Source organism: Dermacentor andersoni, chromosome 2, assembly GCF_023375885.2.
Source record: "Dermacentor andersoni chromosome 2, qqDerAnde1_hic_scaffold, whole genome shotgun sequence".
NCBI classification, from domain to species: Eukaryota; Metazoa; Arthropoda; class Arachnida; order Ixodida; family Ixodidae; genus Dermacentor; species Dermacentor andersoni.
Window position 1 is genome coordinate 48407693 of NC_092815.1, and position 22527 is coordinate 48430219.

Genomic DNA, 22527 nt, shown 5'->3' on the forward strand with positions numbered 1-22527 from the left:
CAAATAGTCATTCTCGCAAATGATGCTTATGAATAAATTCGATCACAATGGCTTCAAGTTCAGTAGGAACAGCATAGTAGTCTCTTAACTAAGTTTTCAGTGAAAGTCAACAGTTGCTTCACTTTCAGTTTGCCTGCACTAAATGGTGCAGTGCCACGATGCTCCCATTCGCTTCCACAGGATCTGTTATGTCATTTTCGAATGCAGCACTAAAGTCAAGCCGAGATCTGCTAATTTAGTGCCCTGAGAAAGTAGCAATGCATGTTTGCCTGTCATTTGTGAAGTTCTTGCGTTTGTTGTGTCAGCAACAAAAATAGTGACACATGCTTGTTCCACAGTGGCCGGACGACAAGCAAAACTTGTACCAAATACCGTTTGTTATATGAGCAGGCACTTTTCCACAAATGTCCTTGCTAAAAAAACTTCATTGACTTAATTCCACTTATGGTATCCTGGAAAGTATGATGCGACTCACATCCGGTACAACGCATCGCTGCAGTGGTGGGTGCATTTGAATATAGAATGCACACAGTATTGTTTGCTGTTTGCTTAGCCTGGTTTAGCCCACTCATTACAACTTATAAGTAGGGGTGTGCGGATCTTGGCACGCGCTAGTTACGCTAGAAGCCGAGGATGAAGAAGTGTGCATGGTAGCTGCTGTAGAAATGAACAGTAAATGGCTGTTCGCTTGGACCTGACTGCTTGCCTTTTCCTCTCGCGACAAAAATATCGTCCTTCGACATGGTGCTCCCACTGTCATCATCACAGTCCGAGACATTCTGCAGCTGAGTGGAACAACGCACCATACGGCAACTGCGTATCACCCGCAGACTAACGGGTTAACTGAGCGTCTCAACAAAATGATTGCGGATATGCTTTCTATGTATGTCGCCACGGATTATAAAAATGGGGACGAACTGCTCCTGTATGTGACATTCGCGTATAACACTATGCTTCAAGAAACCACCGGGTTTCCTCCATTTCGTCTGGTTTATGGACGCGACGTCACCATTATGCTCGAAGTGATGCTCCTACCAACTTCGTCTCAACCTACCACACCAGATACAGACACCTTCGTTCAGTGTGCTGAAGCAGCGTGGCACCTTGCACGGCAACAAATTCTATCCCTACAAAGTCAAGATGCGCGTCGATACAACATACGCCATCGAGACGTCACATACAACCCGGGAGATCTCATCATATGGGTTTGGACCCCTATACGTCAACGAGGCCGCTCAGAAAAATTATTGCTCCGATACTTTGGACCCTACATAGTTTTGCATTGTCCAAGTCCTGTCATCCACGTTCCTCTGACATTGTTCACGTTACCAGTATGAAGTCCTACCACTCGCGTTGACTCCCGTCCACTAACTTTGTCGTGCGACCCCTGTGGCCACGTCCGTTGTCTTTCCCATTTCTTTTATTTCTCCTTGTGGCATTTAACATCTCCCCAGGAGGAGGAATAAACTTTTATTCTACAACCAGCACTTTATGATGGCAGGGCCTAAGCCTCCCATGAAGGGACATCGACGGCTTGCCTCGCCGCCGCCTCGTGGGCGTGCTGGGTCGCCCAGGTTTGGTCGTCGAGGGCGGAGCTTCGCAGAGCCTCATGCAACCTCAACGAGAGAGTCGTGGTGTTAGTCTGTATGTACTGTGCTGGGCACTCCCACAGCATATGCGGAAGCGCAGCCGGGTGAATGCCACAGCACCGGCAGTTGGGGGTAGTGTAGACGTCTGGAAATGTAAGGTGAAGGCGGGTGGGTGAAGGGTATGTGTTTGTTTGTAGCAGACGCAGGGTAGTAGCCTGTGCCCAGCTGAGCTTGGGGTGAGGCGGGGGGAAGGTTCGGCGACTGAGGTAAAAGGCCTTAACGAGATCGTTATAAGTTGTCAGATTGTCCCTGGTGTCCAACTCATCTCCAGTGACTCCGGCGCGGTTGACTAGGCCTCGCGCATTGGAGTGTGTGACATCGTTGAGATTGGGGAGGTGTGGATGGACAGGGCCCGCATGGGCCGGGATCCATGTTAGGGAGATTATGCTGTCTTTAGAGCGTGGTGCCTGGCAGAGGATGCGAAGAGCTTGGGGAGAAATACGGCCTTTGCTGAAGTTAGTGATGGCTGAGCGAGAGTCACACACGATGGTGTGACAGGTGGGATCTAAAGTGGCCAGGGCGATGGCCACTTCTTCAGCTGTCTCGGCAATGGGGGTAGTGACGCTGGAGGCGTGGTGTAGGACTCCATCACGTGTGGCGACGGCCACAAATCGTGTCCCATGGGAATATTGGGCTGCATCAACAAATGTGACGCCAGGTACGTGAGCTAGGGCTTTTATGATAGCTCCGGCCCGAGCTTGGCGCCGGGCCCTGTTATATTCAGGGTGCATGTTTCTAGGGATAGGGTCTATGTAGATCCAGCTACGGATGTCGGTCGGGATCGGTTGTTTGGGGCCCTGTTGCTGATGGTAGATGAAGCCAAGCGTGGATAGAATAAAGCAGCCCATTTCAGTAAGGGTGAGCCGTTCAAGCTGAGAGCGTTGTTTGGCTTCAATGAGTTCGAAAAGGTTGTTGTGAACTCCCAGTTGGTTGAAAAGTCCAGTGCTGGTGCAATGCGGGAGGCCAAGTGCTTGCTTGTAGACCCCTCGTATGAGGGTGTCGAGCTTGTTTTGCTCAGCCTGGTACCAGTTGAGGTACGCAGCAACGTAAGTAATGTGACATATGACAATGGATTGGACGAGGCGGAGAAGGCTTTCTTCTTTGAGTCCTCCTTGTCGGTTAGAGATACGTTTAAGAAGTCGTAGGGTGTTTTGGGATTGGGCACAGATCTTGTTGAGAGCCAAGGCGTTGGAGCCGTTGGTAGAGATGATGAGACCGAGGACTCGGATACTAGGGACGTGCGGGATAGCACTACCATCTGCACTGCACTGCCATGTCGGCCCAATGCGGTGGGGGATCACACAGCGCCCAAACGGTGCAATTTGCAGAACGGCACCGTGTTGGCTGGGCCACCTCTGTCGGTACAAGGTTCGTTCTGGTCGATAGGATTAATCAAAATGAAAACGCGGCACGGGCAGAGGGAACGACAACGTTCCGCATGCGAGAGTAGTCCATGTATTGGTGTGTGAATACCAGCATCAGGGACACCGCGGCGGGTGCCACCAGCTCCATTATGAAGGCGACCCTGTGGCAAGCATTCTGCAATGACTTATGGTCATTTGCCGCATCGGCCAACGGGGAATTTTCATAATGGCCACACTGCCGAGGCCATTATTCCTAATCGATGCTACTTCATGGGATGTCGGCAGCTAAAGTATCGGTTGGGGGCCAAATCAACACATATCTATTCGCAGGAGCCGCACAATACTTGGAACACCAACAAACTGCCTTGCATACGAAGGCGAGTGTGTGGGATGGCAAAAAGATATTCACGGCTGCCATCCTTGCGGCACAGAATGACGGTCTCTCGTTGCCGATGCTGTTCATAGGCACGCTTCGGCCTTTTGTAGCTTCGAACAACCTGCCATAAAGCTATTTTTGGATTTACACGGTGGTCGCGCGAAAGTGTCATAACCTGCTTGCATGCGTTGCCATAGACAGCGGATAAAATTGGAGGAGCGTCGAGTGAACTTACCGTGACCCTGCACATGGTAAAATCTTTTACAGGTGACAAATCATGCTGAACCTGACAGTGAAACAGAGGGGACGGCGCCTGCTCTTTACTGTTGGCACTGGCAGTGCTATTCGCACAATGCATCATCCTTTCACCTTTCACACAGATTGGTCTTACAATAACCTATCTGCCGTAAAGTTGGGATAGCCCTTCTGTATTTTGGAGAAAAACAGGAAAGCAACTAAAACTTTCTATGCAATATAGGAAATAAAAGATTGCTGCAAAACACAGGTCCGCTATTAGAACCTATTAGCCTGGTGTCATTATCAGTGTTATGAAGCTTGATCCAACCAGCATAAATGACAGTGCTGCGACGGCACAAACTGCTGCAGAGAGCAGTGCTAGGTGAATTGACGATGCCAGCAAACTATCCTTGGATGTGATGGCACCAGATGTGCTGATGGCGTTTCGATCATTATAAACCATTGTCAGTTTTTAGTGCCTTGTCCATCTATGTTGAACCATTATCAACTTTACTATAGCGGTGGCAGCGTTTGACATGGCCACGTGGGCCCTGTCTTGAACGCAGTCCGCGATGGGGACACTTCATTGAGTGCTGATAGCTTCGTGTGTGCTGTGTACTCGCCGCTTAGTTCGTGTTGTTTTCTGCAGAAAACTAAAGTAATGTTTAACAGACTCGGACGGGAACAGCAGTTTACAATAGGTAGCGAGGCACTGGAAGTGGTAAGGGAATACATCTACTTAGGACAGGTAGTGACTGCTGATCCGGATCATGAGAGTGAAGTAATCAGAAGAATAAGAATGGGCTGGGGTGCGTTTGGCAGACATTCGCAGATCATGAACAGCAGGTTGCCATTATCCCTCAAGAGAAAAGTGTGTAACAGCTGTGTCTTACCAGTACTCACGTACGGGGCAGAAACCTGGAGGCTTACGAAAAGGGTTCTACTTAAATTGAGGACGACGCAACGAGCTATGGAAAGAAGAATGATAGGTGTAACATTAAGGGATAAGAAAAGAGCAGATTGGGTGAGGGAACAAACGCGCGTTAATGACATCTTAGTTGAAATCAAGAAAAAGAAATGGGCATGGGCAGGGCATGTAATGAGGAGGGAAGATAACCGATGGTCATTAAGGGTTACGGACTGGATTCCGAGGGAAGGGAAGCGTAGCAGGGGGCGACAGAAAGTTAGGTGGGCAGATGAGATCAGGAAGTTTGGAGGGTCAACATGGCCACAATTAGTACATGACCGGGGCAGTTGGAGGAGTATGGGAGAGGCCTTTGCCCTGCAGTGGGCGTAACCAGGCTGATGATGATGATGATGAGTTCGTGTTGAAGCGAGAGGTAGCACGAAGGGGAATCCGCTTACTGCTGCAGGCCCTATCTTGAAAGCAATTGTCTTACATGACGGAGGGACGGGTTCCCTCGTTGGGTTGTCATAAAAATGCTTTAGCATGTGCAAAAAAAGAAAAAAGACAGATTAAGGATATTGTGTCACTCACTTTAGAAGCAACCATAATTCACTTTGATGCTTCCATGATTGTATTGAGAAATCTTTTGACCTTGGCTCTTTCGTGTTCAATGCAGATGCGAGCCCTGTTCGAGATGATGCAGGCCAAGAAACGAGCTGATGAGGCGCGCGCTCGTGCTGGTAAAGTGAAGTACGAGTATGACTCAGATGAGGAGACAGATGGCGGCACCTGGGAGCACAAGAAGCGAGCCATGGAAATGGAAAAGACTAGAGGTGTGAGATGTGCCTGGGTTTTCTGTTGTAGGAAATAATCCTGAATTGCTAGATTACACTCCTGTAAACTAACACCAAAGTGTCTGCCTCAAGAGCAGAAGCTTGATAAGGCTGGAAAGGATGTACACTAAAAGGGATAAACTGGTGAGGATGCCACCTTGAATTTTGCGCAGCAGCTTTTTGTGGCAATTCATTTTTTGTGGTGATCCAAACTGTCATGTTTCATTCAAAAATGAAGGGGAATTCGGCATGGTAACTGTTGTAAAATTTTGATAGTGTAGGTATTCACTAGAAGGTGAGACAGTTGTGATGCCTGTGGACCTTTCCTTGCCCCCTTTTGTCCTCCTTGATTGATGCAGTGAAGTTCTGGTAATTTGAAATATCTTAATTCACGTTGGTTGGCTAATTGAAACTGCTAATTTGGTTATAGCAGAGTTTCATTTGTTCCAACTACAAAAGCCATACAGTGGTTATTTCGCATTAAAGAACTTCCCGCTCCCACAGATCGTCTTTCGGACAAACCCGACCCGAAGGCCAAGATCCGATGCATTGCCAGCCATCATAATGTCATGTAAAGCGGAAATTGAGCATTTTAGCTTTGCACACAGGATACATTAATGTGATGCTGGATACAATAAGCCCACATCACATGTGCCACCTCTCCACAGAACCGAGGTAACATGCTGGGGCTTCCCACCAGAAAAAAATGTTGAGAAGCTGCTTCTATGCCCTGCAAGACAAACATTTTTTTTTAAATGTGGACCGATTCTCTTGAATCTATTTTTAGTTTCCTTGTAGCTGCATGTTACTTATGTTGGGTTCCAACCTTCTACAGTAGACTCTCTTTAAATGCAACCCCAAGGGAGCAGGGAAATTGGTTACATTTATCAGGAGTTCGATTTACTGAGAGACAAAGTTGAATACAATTGCATGAATACAAAACCAACCAACCATGAGGATGATGTTCAGTTTAAGGGGCAGCTCTGTTTAAGTGATCTTCGTTTACTGAGATTCCGCTGTATTTTGTGAAGTCAAAAATATAGGTTGTAGAATGCAGTCTTGTTGCATGAAGTAGCTGTAACAATTTTGTTGATAGGTGCTTTAGAATCATTGTATGAAACAGAAATGGCGCTACTAATCACACACTTATCTTCATTGGAATTAAACCTCTCCTACATAGAACATTTGTTGCATGGGAAAACGTAGCGTGCAGTGTGTTTGCAAGGGCGAGCACTTTTTATTTATTTATTTCACAATAACCCTAAAGGCCCTATTGGAAGGGTATTACTTCAATGTGGCCTTGCATACGTTGTGTTGGTCCTTGTATATTTAGTAGCTGGATTCAGATGACTTGGTTGTGGCTCGGGCTCAGCTGTTTGGAAAGCAAGTTCCGATGTGCACATTGTGCTTCTTCTTTTGCTTGGATAGAATATGCCATCAGTGCAGAAAGGTGCAGGCCCACATGAAAAATTTCACTTGAACAGTGATATATGTGCAGAAATGCATCGTGCTTGTGTGTGGCTTGTACACACAGCAGAATAAATTTCCATAAACAAGACCTGGGCTGCATATTGCATTGTTCTATTTTCTGAGCAGGAAGATTGCATGCATATGACAGTCATGTAAATTCAATAAACTCATTTGTGGGGTTAATTCCACTACAGCCTGGGCTGATGAGCTGACACTGTTGGGCAAGGGCAAGCACCACATTGGAGACTTCCTGCCACCCGAAGAGTTGGAGAAGTTCATGGAGAAGTATGATGCACTAAAAGAAGGCCGCACGCCTGACCTCTCCGACTACAAGGAGTTCAAACTGACTGAGGAGAATGTTGGGTACCAGATGCTCCAGAAGTTGGGATGGACTGAAGGCCAGGGACTGGGTGCTGATGGTGGAGGCATCGTCGCACCCGTCAACAAGTATGTACTGTCCCAACTTTCCTAGAAACGAGCTATGACGAGAAAGCTGGACAGTAATCTGCTGTTACTTAAAGGGACAATAAAGAGAAAAGATTATTTGAGCTCTACAGTTAAATTATCCTTCTACAACACTAAAACAGCCACCCCTACCACGAGAGGAGCAATTATTAGGCAGAAAAGAGATTAAAACTAGAGGCAATGCTGCCTCGAAATTTCCTTACCTGCTTGCCATGACGTAATAAATTTTGATGGTCTCTGCTAGAGTCTAGTTAATGTTTCATAATTGAAGATGATCTTCATTGTATTCTAAAAGAGGCAGAGACTGAACTTGGCAAGGTTCAGGGTCCTTTATTGGCCAAAATGCGGAAAAATACATTGAAATCTGTGACGCCACAACAGCGTTCCAGAGCTGAGGTTTGGGCAAAAAATTTTGAAAGTGAAGCTTCGACCTTCACTTTATTTTCTAATAATCAGCCTATTATCATGAAATTAATCAAAGTAGAGATTTGAAACCGTGTATGGTCAATGTAAACTGATTTAGTGTTTCTAGTCGGTGTCCTTTTAACAACATGTTCACTACAGCATCACTGTTTGAAGTACAGGCGAGCCTCAATTTAATAAACACGGATACAATGAATTATCCCATATAATGAAGTAAAGCTAAAATATGACTTGCTGATATGAGCATGTAACAAATATACATGCTTATAATAAACATTGGCTATAATGAAGGTACAGTGGAACCCCAATTATACGACTTTTTCGGGACAGTGAAAAAGCATCGTAAAATTCAGGCGTCTTAAACTCCGAACATAAATTATGCCTATAAAAATGCTACTTATTTTGTCCGACAGATTTATGAGAAACTTCAATGTGAACTACTAACATACTCTGCAGGGCTTGGAAACCCAAATTACCAGAAAAAGTAAATGCGATAAGAATTAATGCTGCAGTGCAGGTACCAATCATGCTTTATTCAAATGAACCTTTACGGCACTCCACTGCCCACTGCCGCGATTCCCGCCAGCCGGCGCGAACTTTTAAAAAAGTCGGTAAGTTTCTTTTGGACCTTGTTTGATCCGTGAACCAAGAGCTTTCGCTTGAGTAAGGCAACATCCAAAAGGAGGTCCTCTGCAGTGTCGCGTGAACAGATGAAGTTCCAGATGCCGTCTATGTGCCGTCGCACCACGGTGAATGTGGTAGGCACAGGCACGGCATACTACTCTCATTGGCATTGAAAACGTCGCATGGCTTGTATGCAGCAATCATCTCTGCAGCAACTCCATCCACTCGTTCACCGTCGAAACGTCCACGGAAGTGCTTTCTCCACAGGAGTGGCTGTACACAATCCTGTTTCGTTTTTTAAAGCGATCCAGCCACCCGTTCGATGCCTGAAAGTCGTCGATGCCCAGGCGCAATGCCACGAGGTCTGCCTTTTCTTTTAGTATGGTGCCGTCAACGTTGATTGCAGAGCTCCATGCTTGATGCAGCCACTTGACGAGAACTTTTTCTAACTTCTCATGCTGTCCGTCTTTTGCCGCTTTCTGCTTGAACCCGAACTTGTTGGCATTCTGCAATGTCACCGCTTTGTTTGCCAGGATCGTTTTAAGCAAAGATTCGGGTATCTTAAGGTCCCGGGCAATGCTGGCTTTCGTGACTCCGTGCTGCTTTTCTGCTTCCTCGATAATATTCAGCTTATCGCCAAGCGACAGAACTGTCCGCTTTCGGGACATCGTGCGTCGCGTTGCTCCACAAAACTCAAAACCTCCGCTGAACGCTGGTCGCTAGGATTATGACAAAGAACACGTACGATAAACCTAGGCCTCTCCGCGCTACCTTGTCAGCGATCTGCAGCTGGGAAACTGGAAGGAGAGAAACACTTCCCCAATGCGACGAGAGGCGACGCCGCCGAGAAGAGAGGGAGAAAATGATTGTGGAGAAGAAAAGGTGCTATTTCAGCACAGCGGGCGTCGTGGGCGGCTGCTGGTGGGGGGGGGGGGGGGGGGGGGGACGCTTCCCCAACGCGAGGAGAGGTGATGCCACCGAGAATAGAGGGAGAAAGTGATTGTGAAGAGGGGAAGGCAATATTTCAGCACAGCGAGCGTCGCCGTTCCGTCCTGCGCTTCGCGAGGGTTGTCGTATAACGCAGGTCAGGCGTAAAATTGCATCAGATAACCGGGGTTTTTAATGCATTGCTTCTATGTCAACTTCGCCTTGACTGCGCTAATCCGTCTTAAAACCTGGGTCATCGCAAAACCGGGGGACGTATAACCGGGGTTCCACTGTATTTCTACGTTGCATATGACTTTGTTTTAGCAAAGTTTGACTTTACTGACTCCTGCATGTCGTGACACACTGAGGAGTAGTGCTCCTTTTTAACTTTCTCAAACTCCAGGGAATAGCACTCAAGATGAATAGGAATTTTGCCCTCCATTGGTTTTGAGTGAATATGTTGCTTGCGCACTACAGAAAAGCTGTGCATAGCAGCACAGGGGGAATAACTACTGTGACCTGCCTGTGACATACATAGCAGTGAACGTTTTAAAATTTGTATACAATGCAGTCCCCTTATAATAACAAAAAGATTATTAAAAATTGTCTTGTGTTTCGTCATATCCTTGGTTTTTATGGCTTCATTGTACAAAGTAGTAATTGGCTCTATCTGTTGTCATAACTACTATTAATTGTGAGTGGAGTGCGCTCAGTTCCCTTACTTCTCGCACTGACACAAAAGTGCACCTATATATTTTTGGACTGCACTGCTATGTAAACTTATGCATTTGCTGTTATATTCTGAGTTCAGCTTAGTCTTGTTTTTTTTTTGTGTCTGAAGTGAAAGCAGCAGCAATGTATATGTTCTATGTGGTGCCAAAACTAGTTATGCTTACTCATGACTTCTATTACATGAGACCTGTTTCTCTTTGCTTTCCTTTATATCCCTGCGCTCACATTTAATTCCATCAGAAGTGCTTGACATGGGAAGGTTTCTTGTTTACTATTGGTTATGTTCATTAAGAATAGGTGGTGCCCAAAAAAATGGTGGCTGTGACATGTTTCCACTCTGTAATTGCTTCCGGCTCATACGATCTATAACATCATTGTCTTTGTGATCTGTTTTTGTTACTCCGAGGAAGAAATTGATTGCCGGGCGCTTGATTTTAGGTACCCCCTGTTGGAAGCTTAGCTTCTGTGCAGTCCTTTGTATCCTGTTTTCTCTCTGTATATTGACAAGTTACTTGTGGACTGTGCAGGGGCCTGCAGCCTGTTGAGAATGCTGGTCTGGGTCAGGGCCGACCTGATGATGTCAAGGCTGGTGATGACGAGTACGAGGCATACCGGAAGCGAATGATGCTGGCCTACAGGTTCCGTCCAAACCCTTTGGTATGGCTTTCATCTGTGCCTTCTGCACTGGTTATGCTGACCATTTCTCAAGCACTTCTGCTCTCTTGCACAAAAACTAAGTCCAGTAATATGGGTAATAGTAACATACGTTGACTAGTACTTGCTACATTCTCTCTGTACAAGTTGTAGCATTCGTCATTGAGAAGTTAAAATTATACATATTGTTATGGGCAATGGTGAATATGTGGACCATACATGAATGATGAAGGCTTTGAAGCAAGACCTTGGCAGCCATGAGTGCAGGCTGACCAGGTTTCTCAATAATGATGGAACTTTTCACTGGTACTATGTTATGCAGAATAGCTTTAAAATTAAGTTCACAGGTTAACGCTACAAATGTTCAACCATGTCCAAGTAATTGTGTACAAGGGACTTGTAAAGGTCTTGATTTGTTATCGGCTAATTTGTTAACCCCCCCCTCCCCCAGTCCCACCAGAAGTTGAAACAGTGAATGCCCCCTCCCCCCCGCCCCCCGTTGGCGCGAATAAAAAGTCTCCCGATTTTTTATCTCACTGTGCTGGCTAAACTATTGACTAAACGTGCTGCTTGGCTAGGTGGTTCATCACTCAAGCTTGGTATATTGAAACAATTTTGCTAATTTCATACAAACACACTGAGTCATTTAGGTAGGTCCTTCTGATCATTAAATGACACATATAAGCGCTCCACATAAAGCATGTAATTTATTATAAGGTTTTAATAATGTGCATTGCTACCGATCGCAGCGGTGGCACACCCAATTGACACATATTGCCCACCAGATGTCAGTTGGCCAAGCGGTCCGATTAGCTATCCAGGTCGTGTCATTGATAATTTATCCAACTTTATGGTGAAAAAATGTTGCTTGTAATAGTTGAAATGTTGGTCAATCTAGTTTTATAAAAAAAAAGTAACAGAAAGAGAATACACAATAGCAACTTATCACTACAGTCAAGCGCTGCTGGCACATAGCAAGTGTCGTCTGCTTGTGTTATATCATGCTCCATGTTGACTCTAGCTACATGATCAGTGTTTGTCTTGAGCTTTCTTTTTGCACACACCATGGCTTGCCCTTTTTTCGTTGTGGGCTGCAAACGTAGCTATCGCCAATATGTCAAGCTGTGACATCGTGTCCCTATGCAAGGCAGCAGGCGAGTGCAATGGCTGCAACACATTGGACTGTCGGTATCCAATTGGCGCCAGGATCTACGTGTTTGCGGCCATCACTTCATACTAGAGGAGTACCACCTCAGTAGACCGTGTCCAGTATTCAAGTATGCGCAAGCACAAGTGGACGAGACATTTTATCAGATGAGCAAAGGTGCAAACATGGACGGCCTGCACGGTGCAGCACAGAGCTCAGCCAGACAAACACACAGAGCTAATTTAGCAGTAACAAAGTGTATTCTGCTTTGCTGCTGCAGTAAATATTCAGCAGGAGCATAATCGTGAACATGTTGTCTTTTTAAATGTTTAATATGTTTTATGCTTGGTTACAGCAATCGTAGATCTTTGTTTGATTGGTTAACTATGCACCTTGAGGCCGCTGCACCGTGCAGGCCGCTCTCATTACGCTAAAGCCCCTTTATCACAGCGGCACTAGCATGGGGCTTTAGTTTATACCTCTGCTCATCTTTCAAAATGCCCAGCTTGCCTGCGGTTACAGGAATACTAGACATGCTCAGCGCTGGGACAGAGCGTCAGAATGTACACTGCTTGGATAGCTCTCGCAGGGAATAGACTGCCAGGCGGCTAGCAGAGAGGTTGGAGAGGCTTCGTGCGCTGGCTCCAAGACAACCGGAAGTAGACAATACGACGTCAGATCATGATGCAGAGCCAGTGAAAGCAAAGCTTAGCCCCGAACACTTGGCAAACGAGTTGAGGAGAAAAAGCATTGCTAGAGAGGAGGGTAACTTGTAATCGTCCATAGCTCTCTTAATATGGGACACTTCACTTAAATTGTGACACTAATGTTTTACTATAGCAGTACCCAGTGGCGCAGCTAGGTCGACTGGCACCCAGGGCCCATGGGCATTCTGTTCCCCCCGCACTCTTCCTGAGTGTAGTCAGGAGGGTGATGTCGAAAAGGGTGATGTTTCTGCACTAGCACAGCCGCTTAGGATACCGCACGTGTCTCCCCCTCCCCACCTTCGCTTTCGTTCCCTGAGATCACGAGTGTAACAGGTATACACGCTGTTTTATTTTCTGCACTGATAACTTGTGATAAGTGCATTTGCACATCTGTTGTCAGACTTTCAGGCTTGGCAGCCAATACAGATGGAGCAGCATGGAAAATATGGATCACAAGTAACACAAAAAGTTTTAATAAAGTTTTAATTAGTGATTTTAGAGGCAATATTGCATTTGCAAACTTCAAGCCCGACAGTCATATGTTGCCCAACAGCAACTCTACAAAAATCATCGTAGGTACTACGGCTTGCAGTATTTTGGCCGTGGGCAGCCCTGAACTCAAACGAAAATTAGGTAGCATGTCAGTGGCACTGATTTCCCCACCCTATCAGAAAATGCCACCTGCTTCCCTGCTGTGTGGGCATCAATGCTATGACAATCACGGGTTCTCTTCATTCTGATCCATTAAGCCTTTCTTTATTTGCTGCTATTGGAAAACGTCATTATCCAAGCTGCGATACCACCACAAGGTTGGGAATAGAATAGAGCACACTTTGTGTTGATTTCTGGCCTCACAATGCAAAAAAAAGAAATAACCAGCCCTTCCTCTGCCGAAAAATGGGAGTAAGCGAAGCTTGTCCTTCGTGCACCTGCCCTTTGTCTCGGTAAAGTAACCCACAGGTAACAGTGCCGGATGGCTTCAGCCTCCTGCTCCCTCAGCTCAGGATTTTCTTCTCGTTGCTGTCGTTTTGCCTGGGCTCGAGTGGCTCTAACGGCTGAATCAGCGCGCCGATAGCGAGAGCTTTCGCAGGCAAGTTCTTGCTGCTGCTCGTCTCGTCGAACACTGCCCATTCCTCGGGGAAACACACAATGTGTGGCCGTTCCATTCATTTTCCAATACTTAACTGAACGGAAACGAAGCTGGCGCAGCGGCGAATCCCTTTCCTGCGCTTTTCCTGCTCTGATTGGCTGCAGAATCTTTATCAATGACTTGCACTCCGGTGCTGGCGCAGCTGTCAACTCATCAAACTGCCCTTCCCCACAGCTGCTACGCTGTGGGAGTAGCTAGGATTTCTTTTTTTGTGGGACCACGACAACACCACATGTGAGCCAACACGAGCTTCGCTTGAAAAAGAAAAGGCCGCAATGAAGCCCGTGCCAGCAAAAGCTTGCGCTACTGTTGGTCTGCACTCGCAATCGAGAGAATAGAGAGATTGACATTACTGGCGCACTATTTCATATTTCTTTCGGTACTGCGATACTGAGCCGCCCACAGTGCCAAAGTACTGCAGGCTCTTGCACCCTAAACGATTTTGTTTAGAGATGTTTTTATGAGTTAATAATATGACTTTGGGAGCTCAATTCCTGAATTATAATGTTTCCTCTATAATTGCTAATTTATTTGCTGAGTTATTTAAGATATCATATCTTAAGATAGCGCGGACTGAACGGAAGGGGACCGAAGAGCCATATCCCCATACTGTATGTTTAGCGACGTTGACTCTGAGCATGAGTACACCGCATGGGTACACGAAACATTCCACTAAGGCGAGTAGTTTAGTGACCACTTAGCGAATTAAACTTCTAAGCTCGCACATGTGTGCAATTATTACGTAGTATGTTGATGAAGCTGCAGTCCACAATTCTGCGGCGCTACACATCTGGTACATTGGGTACATGAGCACGGGCTGCTGGTTACTGGAGCATTCTTTACCATTTACGCCCAGTCAAGCCGGAGGAATGATGGGGTCTTCAGACATATATGACACGCCCTCCCCCCAACTGTCACCCGGGGCCCATGACCTCCCGGCCCTCCTCTATACTACACCACTGGCTGTACCCTTAGCGTCTACAAATTTTGGCCAAACTGTTTCAGGGACCCTTTAAGAATGGTGCCTGTGTTGTTTTTTTGCACCGTTCTGATATTTGACTAAACTGGTGTTTTGTTTCAGTGAAGTCATATTAAAGTTTGCTGTGCGTTGCCCAAGTGAACTGGCATAATGTAATGCATGTTAAAAAAATTGTGCTGCTTTATGAGCCACTGTTCCAGTTACTGTCACATGAATGTGCATGTGTGCGTGTTTGTGATGCGAGTGCATACCATAGAATCTCAACGATGCGATCACGGCAGATACAAATTTTTAAAAAGTTCAAGCTCACATTCATTACAGCGTGCTAAATTTCGTGTGTTGCGAATTGCTTTTTGCACTGCGGTGGATGATATGAGCAACCAAGCCGCCAAGAAGGCCCCGACTGTCTCAAACTGGCTTGGCAAGGTGTGAGGCACCACCACATACTGCTGGTGCGAGGCATGGGCTGTTTTCAGACTGGCAGAGCTGGTTGAGCTCCTGATAGGCCGCGCTGATGTGCTCTTCGCATTCATAGTGTCAGGGTGACCGCGTCATTCCACCTCACCTTCGCCCTGCCTATGTGTATATTCCTCCGCCCCTTCCCAAAAATAATTAAGTAAAAGTAGCTTTTTGATTTGTGCGTATGTGTGTGCTTGGGCGTGCATGCTCCATCTCCTTATTGCCACTCGAGCTGTCTCGGTATTGGCGGCGTGTCCAGCGTTCTTTAATGCACGCATAAGCAAACTCATTGCTTCAACTGCTTCCCTTTCCTTCTAAGCAAAGATAGAAATTCTGAGAAAAGTGGATGAAGAGTTGAAGAATTGCTTGGGCTTAGGAAAGGAGCTAGAACTCGCTACATCGATGTTGAGCACAATTCTTCAGGAGTCACCCACAAAAACTCTGATTATTCTTTCAGTAAAGTTTATCTTTCTCTCTCTCTTGTCAGGCTTCAGTATAATACCACGATAATACTTCGAGTATGCTTCACCGCAGAACATGACTATTGCGGTGAGGCTAACGTGAGGAAATTGGCCAGTATGCAACGCTTCATGATTCTTGCCTACACACTAGGTATCCTAACAGCGCGGACGACGTCAGTGACAGCACCTGCGACCATTCTTATGCAATCAAAAAATGCTGCAAATAAATAAAGCAGAAAGACATCCGAGATCTCTTTCAGCTCAAATAAAGAATTTTAACCCTTTGAGGGTAGATTTCTTTTCAACATATGCTACCACCCAGGGCCGATTTTTTTTACTACAGATTTCAATTCTTCTTAGGGACTTATTTCGAAAAATATTCACCGCAATTTTTCTACGGTGACCGTAAAGTGAAAAAAAATATCTTGCGTTGGTATTATGTACTCTTCATTCGTGAATAACAACAATAAAAACAGGAAATAAACTCATAAGAATTAAAAGTTTGATGCATTTTTATACACATAGTTCAAGGCCTTGAAAATGCGCAGACGAGAATACTTCGCAAGACTCAAACGTTCCTGCTCTTACACTAATATCTAATGTGTACAGCCATAGCGTAATCGAACTGCGTAGGTGCGCGCACTCAAGAAAACTGTGGTTGTGTGCCCGTCAAAAAAGCAAAACGTGTGACAATCTCCCGCTAATCTTCATCTTATCGCCAACCAGAGGCAATTAGTTTTCGCGAGTGTCAAAAAAAAAAAAAAAAAAAAAAAAGCAGCAGAAAGGCATGCACGGTGGCATCCTTCCTATGCGCAACCCTGTGAGCACTGAACGAGCGAGAAAGAGGCGGCTGCCCTTTGAGCGGTTAGTAACAAGAAAGCCATCAGTTTTGCAAGCGCAAGAAGCCGAAACCGCCCGCAAAAACAAAACTCGAACCGCCAACCGCCCGCGCGAGCGCTGTGAGGATTGGGAGGTCAATCCCACCGTTCATAACCAGTTGTCAAGATTGAAGTCGGGCATGAATTAGATAGTAGCTGGCACATGCCGTCGTCCAACTTATCCACGCTGAGGACGTTGTTGAAAGGAAGGACTGCTTCTCATAGAGAACGAGGAATATGGGTTTATTTACAGTATCTACATAAGGACGTTGCAGTCCATCAGTCTAGCATGACTGCGAGAGAAAGTACACTGAGCAGCCGCACAACAGCGGTTTATAAACAGCTGGTCCTCCCTCGATCCCTAGGTGAGGGAAACGTTCGACCATTAGACGAACTGCCTCTCTGCGGGAGGGCTTAGACACACACACACACTTCCGCACAGGTTCACGGTCCCTGCCGATGTCAGACGGTCTTCGCAGAACTCGGACGTCAGGAAAGGCGCATCTTATTCCCTGAGCTCACTCCCGCAGCGCGGCCGCTGGTGCTCCATTGTCTTGTGTCTTGAAAGCCGCGTGGGAAGGAGCCTCCAAAGACGTTCCCTCGGCAACTCTCCCGCTCGCGGCAGACCAGGTCGGCTGTGGCGTGTTCAGTCATAAAGCCTGGTTCATCGAACTCATCTCGGCAATCCCGCGACGCAGAGCAGCGGACGTGGCGCATTGTCCTGCGGACACAGTAGACTTAGTGATGCTGTGTGGCTAGAGGGTTGCGGTGGCGTTGCAGGAAAAGTTGACGCCGTTGTCCAACTGGCTGGCAAACTTGCACCTTAACACCGTTCTTAACAGCGCCAATGCGCGAGCGGGAGTGAACGCGCAGGAGTGATCTAGCGCTAAAACAAACCATGCAACGCAAACCGAGAGAGGGAGGCACACGAAAAAAATTCCCTGTATTCCCACATAGTGGCAGCACATGACAGAAAAGAAAAAGTTAGGAAATGGGCGCGCTTTTTAAACGTACAGACGGCGCCGTAAATATACGGCATCGACCATTTTCGGACTTGTTCGTGGCGCCGTATGTTTACGTCATTGACCCTCAAAGGGTTAAGGTGTGCTTGCATTTAGTTGCTTTAACCCTTTAATGACGGCACATATAAATACCCGTAATAAATGTTTATTTTCTAGCTAAATATAATGCAAAACACATTGAGAGTAAACGTAATCAACTAAGAGAAAAAAATCTTTTCTGGAAGTTTTTCAGCAACAAGATGGAAACTGGAAGTGGGCTTTAGCTCAAGCAACCTAAATCTTAGTTTGAATTTTTTTACAAACAGCGTTGATCTTATGTGAATCATAGGTGCACATTTCATTTGATTTACACCACGTGTGGCACACCACTGTAGCCAGATTGGTCCGTCTTCTGACGGTGCTTTCAGAGCAAGCAAGTCACGTGCCAAACTTCTTCCTCATCCTGTGTTCCTGCTCTAAATGATGCTTGCTGCCGTCATCCAGGATTGGCCAAAGACATTTAGCCAGAAACTTTATGCTCAATACCAAAAGTAAGCAACGAAAAAAAAGTATTCTTGGCACGTTGCCTGCGGGCAACATTCATCAATGAAGGGTTCATTTCCTGATTTTTTAATATGCTTTTTAGGTGATACGAATTTTGAGTGATATGATTTTTTTTTTGTCATTTCAAGAGATTCGTGTCAATAAGATTCTACTGTATGCACCAAAGCTACCTATGTTGCTACGGTGTGCTTGTTTAATAGCATGTTATATGCAGAGGCCAAGCTAGACTTCCATTTTTATTTTCTTGTCCTGTCTGATTTAGTTGTTTTGACAAACAGTGGTTGATAATGCTTGCTTTTGCTTGGTTGTTTTTCAGAATAACCCAAGACGGCCATATTACTGAGACATCAAGCCTAGCACAGACGTTGAAGCCATGGTTTGCTCCTGTACATAATTCCAAGCTTTGCCCAAATAAAGATGCTATGCTCACAGCTTCAGCTCTTTACTTATGAAAGCAAATTTTTTGGCTACTCTGCTTAGCAAGAACTGGCATGATAGCATAACTTTTTTATGGCAATCAAGCAGAATAATTTGCCAGTCTTTTTTGCAAGGTTGAGCATACAGCACCCTTTCTTCTGTATAAATGTTGGCTGGAATGAATACTTTGCTCAAGCGTGCCATTTTAATTCCATCCTATGCGTCAGAAACATTTTATGCAGGCTTTTTGGCAACCTTAACTCATTTGCTGCCCAAAGCATTTAACTACGTGTGCTTGTTTTCATTCGTCTTTCAAGCGCAAGTAAAATTCCTGCTGTTTGTTGCTGTGATCCATTGTGTTTTATATGGCCTGAATGAGCGTCTGTTTAGCACTGGTACTTATGTTTTAACAGCAAAGCTGTTTAAGCTTTAGCTACGCTGTGGAGCGTTGCCAGAAAGCTCAGCCCAGCTGTGCGCCGCCTCGCGTTGCCTAGCAACCACCTGCGAGAGCACCGAGCCACGTAACCTGATGTCACGTGGTGTCGCAGGCAAGTAAAAGCTCGGAACATCCGGTGCAGCGACACACCTCTTGCCTACTCCGTGCGTACATGCTGCTGCCATGGGAAGACAAGAAAATCTGGATGCCCGAAGAAGAAGCGGCTTGCCAGAGAAAGTGCCATACTGCCAAGCGAGAAGCGATGAGTCGCCGCCGAGCTGATCTGGAACACCGTGCTGAAGCTGCGGCTGAGAAGAGGCGATGTAGAGTCGAGGATCCCCAGTTTCAGTCCAGGGAACGCAAGAGTCAGCGCCTGAACGCTCAACATTGCTGAGAAAGCAATCCTTGCCTGCGACTGCTCGAAAACTTCCAGCATCAAGCCTGCCAAGACAACTTGGGAAAACCTAGAAACAACTTAGCCAAGCCTACCATAACCTCGCAACGCCTAGAAACTACTTAGCCAAGCCTATCAACAACTTGGCAAAACCTAGCATAACCTCGCAAAACCTACAAACAACTTCGGCAAGCCACAAAAGCTAGGTGATTACAAGCTCTGCTGTTGACTCCAGCCTTGCACCACTAGTGCAAGCTGCACACATATTTTTTCCAGCAAACTTGAAATTCTGGCAAATGTCTATGTCAGATCTTATCTCCATAGCTGTTACAGCCTGCCCATGAGAGTGATTGTCTAGTTTGAGCGTGTACACTGCAGCATGAGGCTGTGGACCCTCAAACCCAGTTCCCAAGAATGTTACTAGTTAAAGCTCTTCAGCTTCTCATCTGCCTTGCAAGCCTGGCATTTCATTTCATGGCAGCAGAGGTTACTAGTGCATCGTATACAACAACTTGGCAAAACCTAGCATAAGCTCGCAAAACCTAGCAACGACTTAGCCAAGCCTACCAACAACTTGGCAAAACCCAGCATAACCTCGCAAAACCGGCAAACAACTTGGGCAAGCCACGTAAAAGCTAGGTGATCGCAAGCTCTGCTGTTGACTCCAGCCTTGCACCACAAGTGCTAAGCTGCGCACATTTGTTTCCAACCAACTCAATATTCGAATGCACTGAAGGATAGGCAGGGTGATAACAGCAATCTCGAAGATATTGTAAAAGCAGCGGAATTGCTGCTTGAATTGCAGCGGAATTGCCGATTAAAAAAAAAAATAATGGTGTTTTACGTGCCACAACCACAATCTGGTTATGAGGCACGCCGTAGTGGGGTATACTTATGAAATTTTGACTACCTAACTGGGGTTCTTTGACGTGCACGTTAATCCAAGCACACTCATTATCTGGGCTGTCCAGCGAGCCGAGGAAGCTGCCAAGGGCCAACAACCCTTGGCTGAAACAGGCGGGGTCCAGGCCCACCCCACCAAATCGCAGGGCACTGAACAAAGTTATTTGAATGAATGAACTCGAAATTCTGGCAAATGTCTATATCAGATCTTGCCTCCATAGCTGTTATAGCCTGCCCATGAGAGTGGTTCTGTATAGTTTGAGCGTGTGCACTGCAGCATGAGGCTGTGGACCCTCAAACCCAGTTTCCAAGAATGTTACTAGTGAAAGATCTTCAGCCTCTCATCTGCCTTGCAAGCCTGGCATTTTGGTTCATGGCAGCAGATGTTACTAGTGCATTGTATGCTAGTGCGAGAGATGTTTTCAAAGTTGTAAAGGTTCTCTGAACTGCTTATGTCAACTTTGTGAGGTTATGCGATACAGTCAAACCTATGTAACTATGTCGGTCGTAACGAGGTTGCAGGATCGAATCTGGGCCACGGTGGCCGCATTTCGATGGGGGCGAAATGCAAAAACGCCGGTGTACTTGGATTAAAGTGCACGTTAAAGAACCCCACTTAGGTAGCCAAAATTTCTTGAGCACCCCACTACGGCGTGCCTCATAACCAGATTGTGGTTGTGGCACGTAAAACACCAAAATCTTTTTTTAATTGGCGATTCCGCTGCAATTCAAGCAGCAATTCCGCTGCTTTTACGATATCTTCGAGATTGCTGTTATCACCCTACCTATCTTTCAGTGCATACAGCTTGGTTTATCTAATGCCTAGTTTCCTTCTCACTTTTTCAGGCTGCTGTCCATTTTTTACTGCTTCCTCAGTCTTCCTCGCATTATAACTTCGTATATCCCTTATTTTCTCCTTGTTGATTAGTTTTGACAGTTCGGCAAATTCTACCTGATCTCTTGAGTTGGACACTCATTCTTTGTCGTTTCTTTATTAGGTCCTTTGTTACTTGGGAGAGCGTGCCTTACCTCCCACTTCAGTTGCTGCTACTGAAGCCAGCCTAGTTACGGTTTCATTCATTGCCTCTATGTCATCTTCATCTCTCTTTTGTAAGGCTGTATATTTGTTTGCAAGTGCCAATTAACCCGAATTGGTCTGTTTTTACCCTTACTGCGTCTAGGTTGGCCTGTTTGTTCTTGACCAATTTTATCCTTTCTCTCTTCAAATTGAGGTGAATCCTAGCCCTCACTAACCTACGATCACTGCACTTTACCCTACCTAACACTTCTACATCCCGCACTATGCTGGGATTGGCAGAACGTATGAAATCAATCTCATTTCTTATTTCACCATTAGGGCTTTTCCAGGTCCAGTTTTTCTTCCAACATTTCCTGAAGAAGGTGATCATTATTTGCAGCTTATTCCTTTCCTTGAATTCTACCAAGATGTCTCCTTGAGTGCTCCTAGAATCCATGCTGTAGTTGCCAATTGCTTGTTCACCAGCCTGCTTTCCCCCCACTTTTGCATTGAAGTCACCCATGACTACAGTATACCGAGTTTGCACTTTTCACATCGCTAATTCAACATCTTCATAAAACTGTTCTATTACTTCATCGTGACGATGTTGCAGCGTAGGTTTGTACTAAATTTATTCTATACCTCCTATTCAGCTTCATTACGACCACTGCTACCCTCTCATTAATGCTGTAGAATTCGTCAATTTTGCCCACTATGTCCTTATGGATTAGGAATCCTACTCCGAACTGCTTCTTATCTGGCAGTCCTGTAGCGTAGGTTTGTACTGCCTTTGTTCTATACCTCCTATTCAGATTTATTACAACTACTGCTACTCTCTCATTAATGCTGTAGAATTCGTCAATGTTACCCGCTATGTCCTTATGGATTAGGAATCTTACTACGAAATGCTTCTTATCTGGTAGTCCTCTATAGCAGAGGGCGTGGCCATTTGTCAGTACTGTATGAGCCTCACTAGTTCTTCTAGCCTCACTAAGGGCAACGATCTCCCAAACAATGCCCGATAGTTCTTCAAAGAGTCCTGCTAGGCTAGCTTCACTAGAGAGGGTTCGGGTGTTAAACGTTGCAAGGGTCAGTTTCCATATCCAGATGGCCGAAATTACCCCACTCTCGATAATGTAGCGTATTCAGTGAAGAAAGATGATGAAAATTATCAATAACATATTTGTTAGTGCTGAACAGAAATATATTTACGCGACGGTCACTCTATTATTAGAAAATACTCGGTCATACTTTAGTTTTCGTGAAAAAACTGACACCTATGCGCGTACTGGCTGGCGCGTCCATGGGTGCTGTAGCAGACTGCCTAGTGCTCGCTCGAAGTGAGACGTTTG

General features: G+C 45.9%; 1 protein-coding gene across 1 annotated transcript in view; it reads left to right on the forward strand.

Moving 5' to 3' along the window:
• The window catches only part of LOC126542655 (SURP and G-patch domain-containing protein 1-like), a 41928-nt gene extending 23490 nt beyond the window's left edge, over positions 1-18438 (forward strand). Inside the window, exons 9-12 of the mRNA XM_050189794.3 lie at positions 5210-5366; positions 7031-7283; positions 10535-10664; positions 18324-18438. Of these exons, the coding sequence (XP_050045751.1) occupies positions 5210-5366; positions 7031-7283; positions 10535-10664; positions 18324-18350 (567 nt within the window). The 3' untranslated portion in view covers positions 18351-18438. The remainder of the gene's footprint in view (positions 1-5209; positions 5367-7030; positions 7284-10534; positions 10665-18323) is intronic.
• Positions 18439-22527: the final 4089 nt, after the last annotated feature.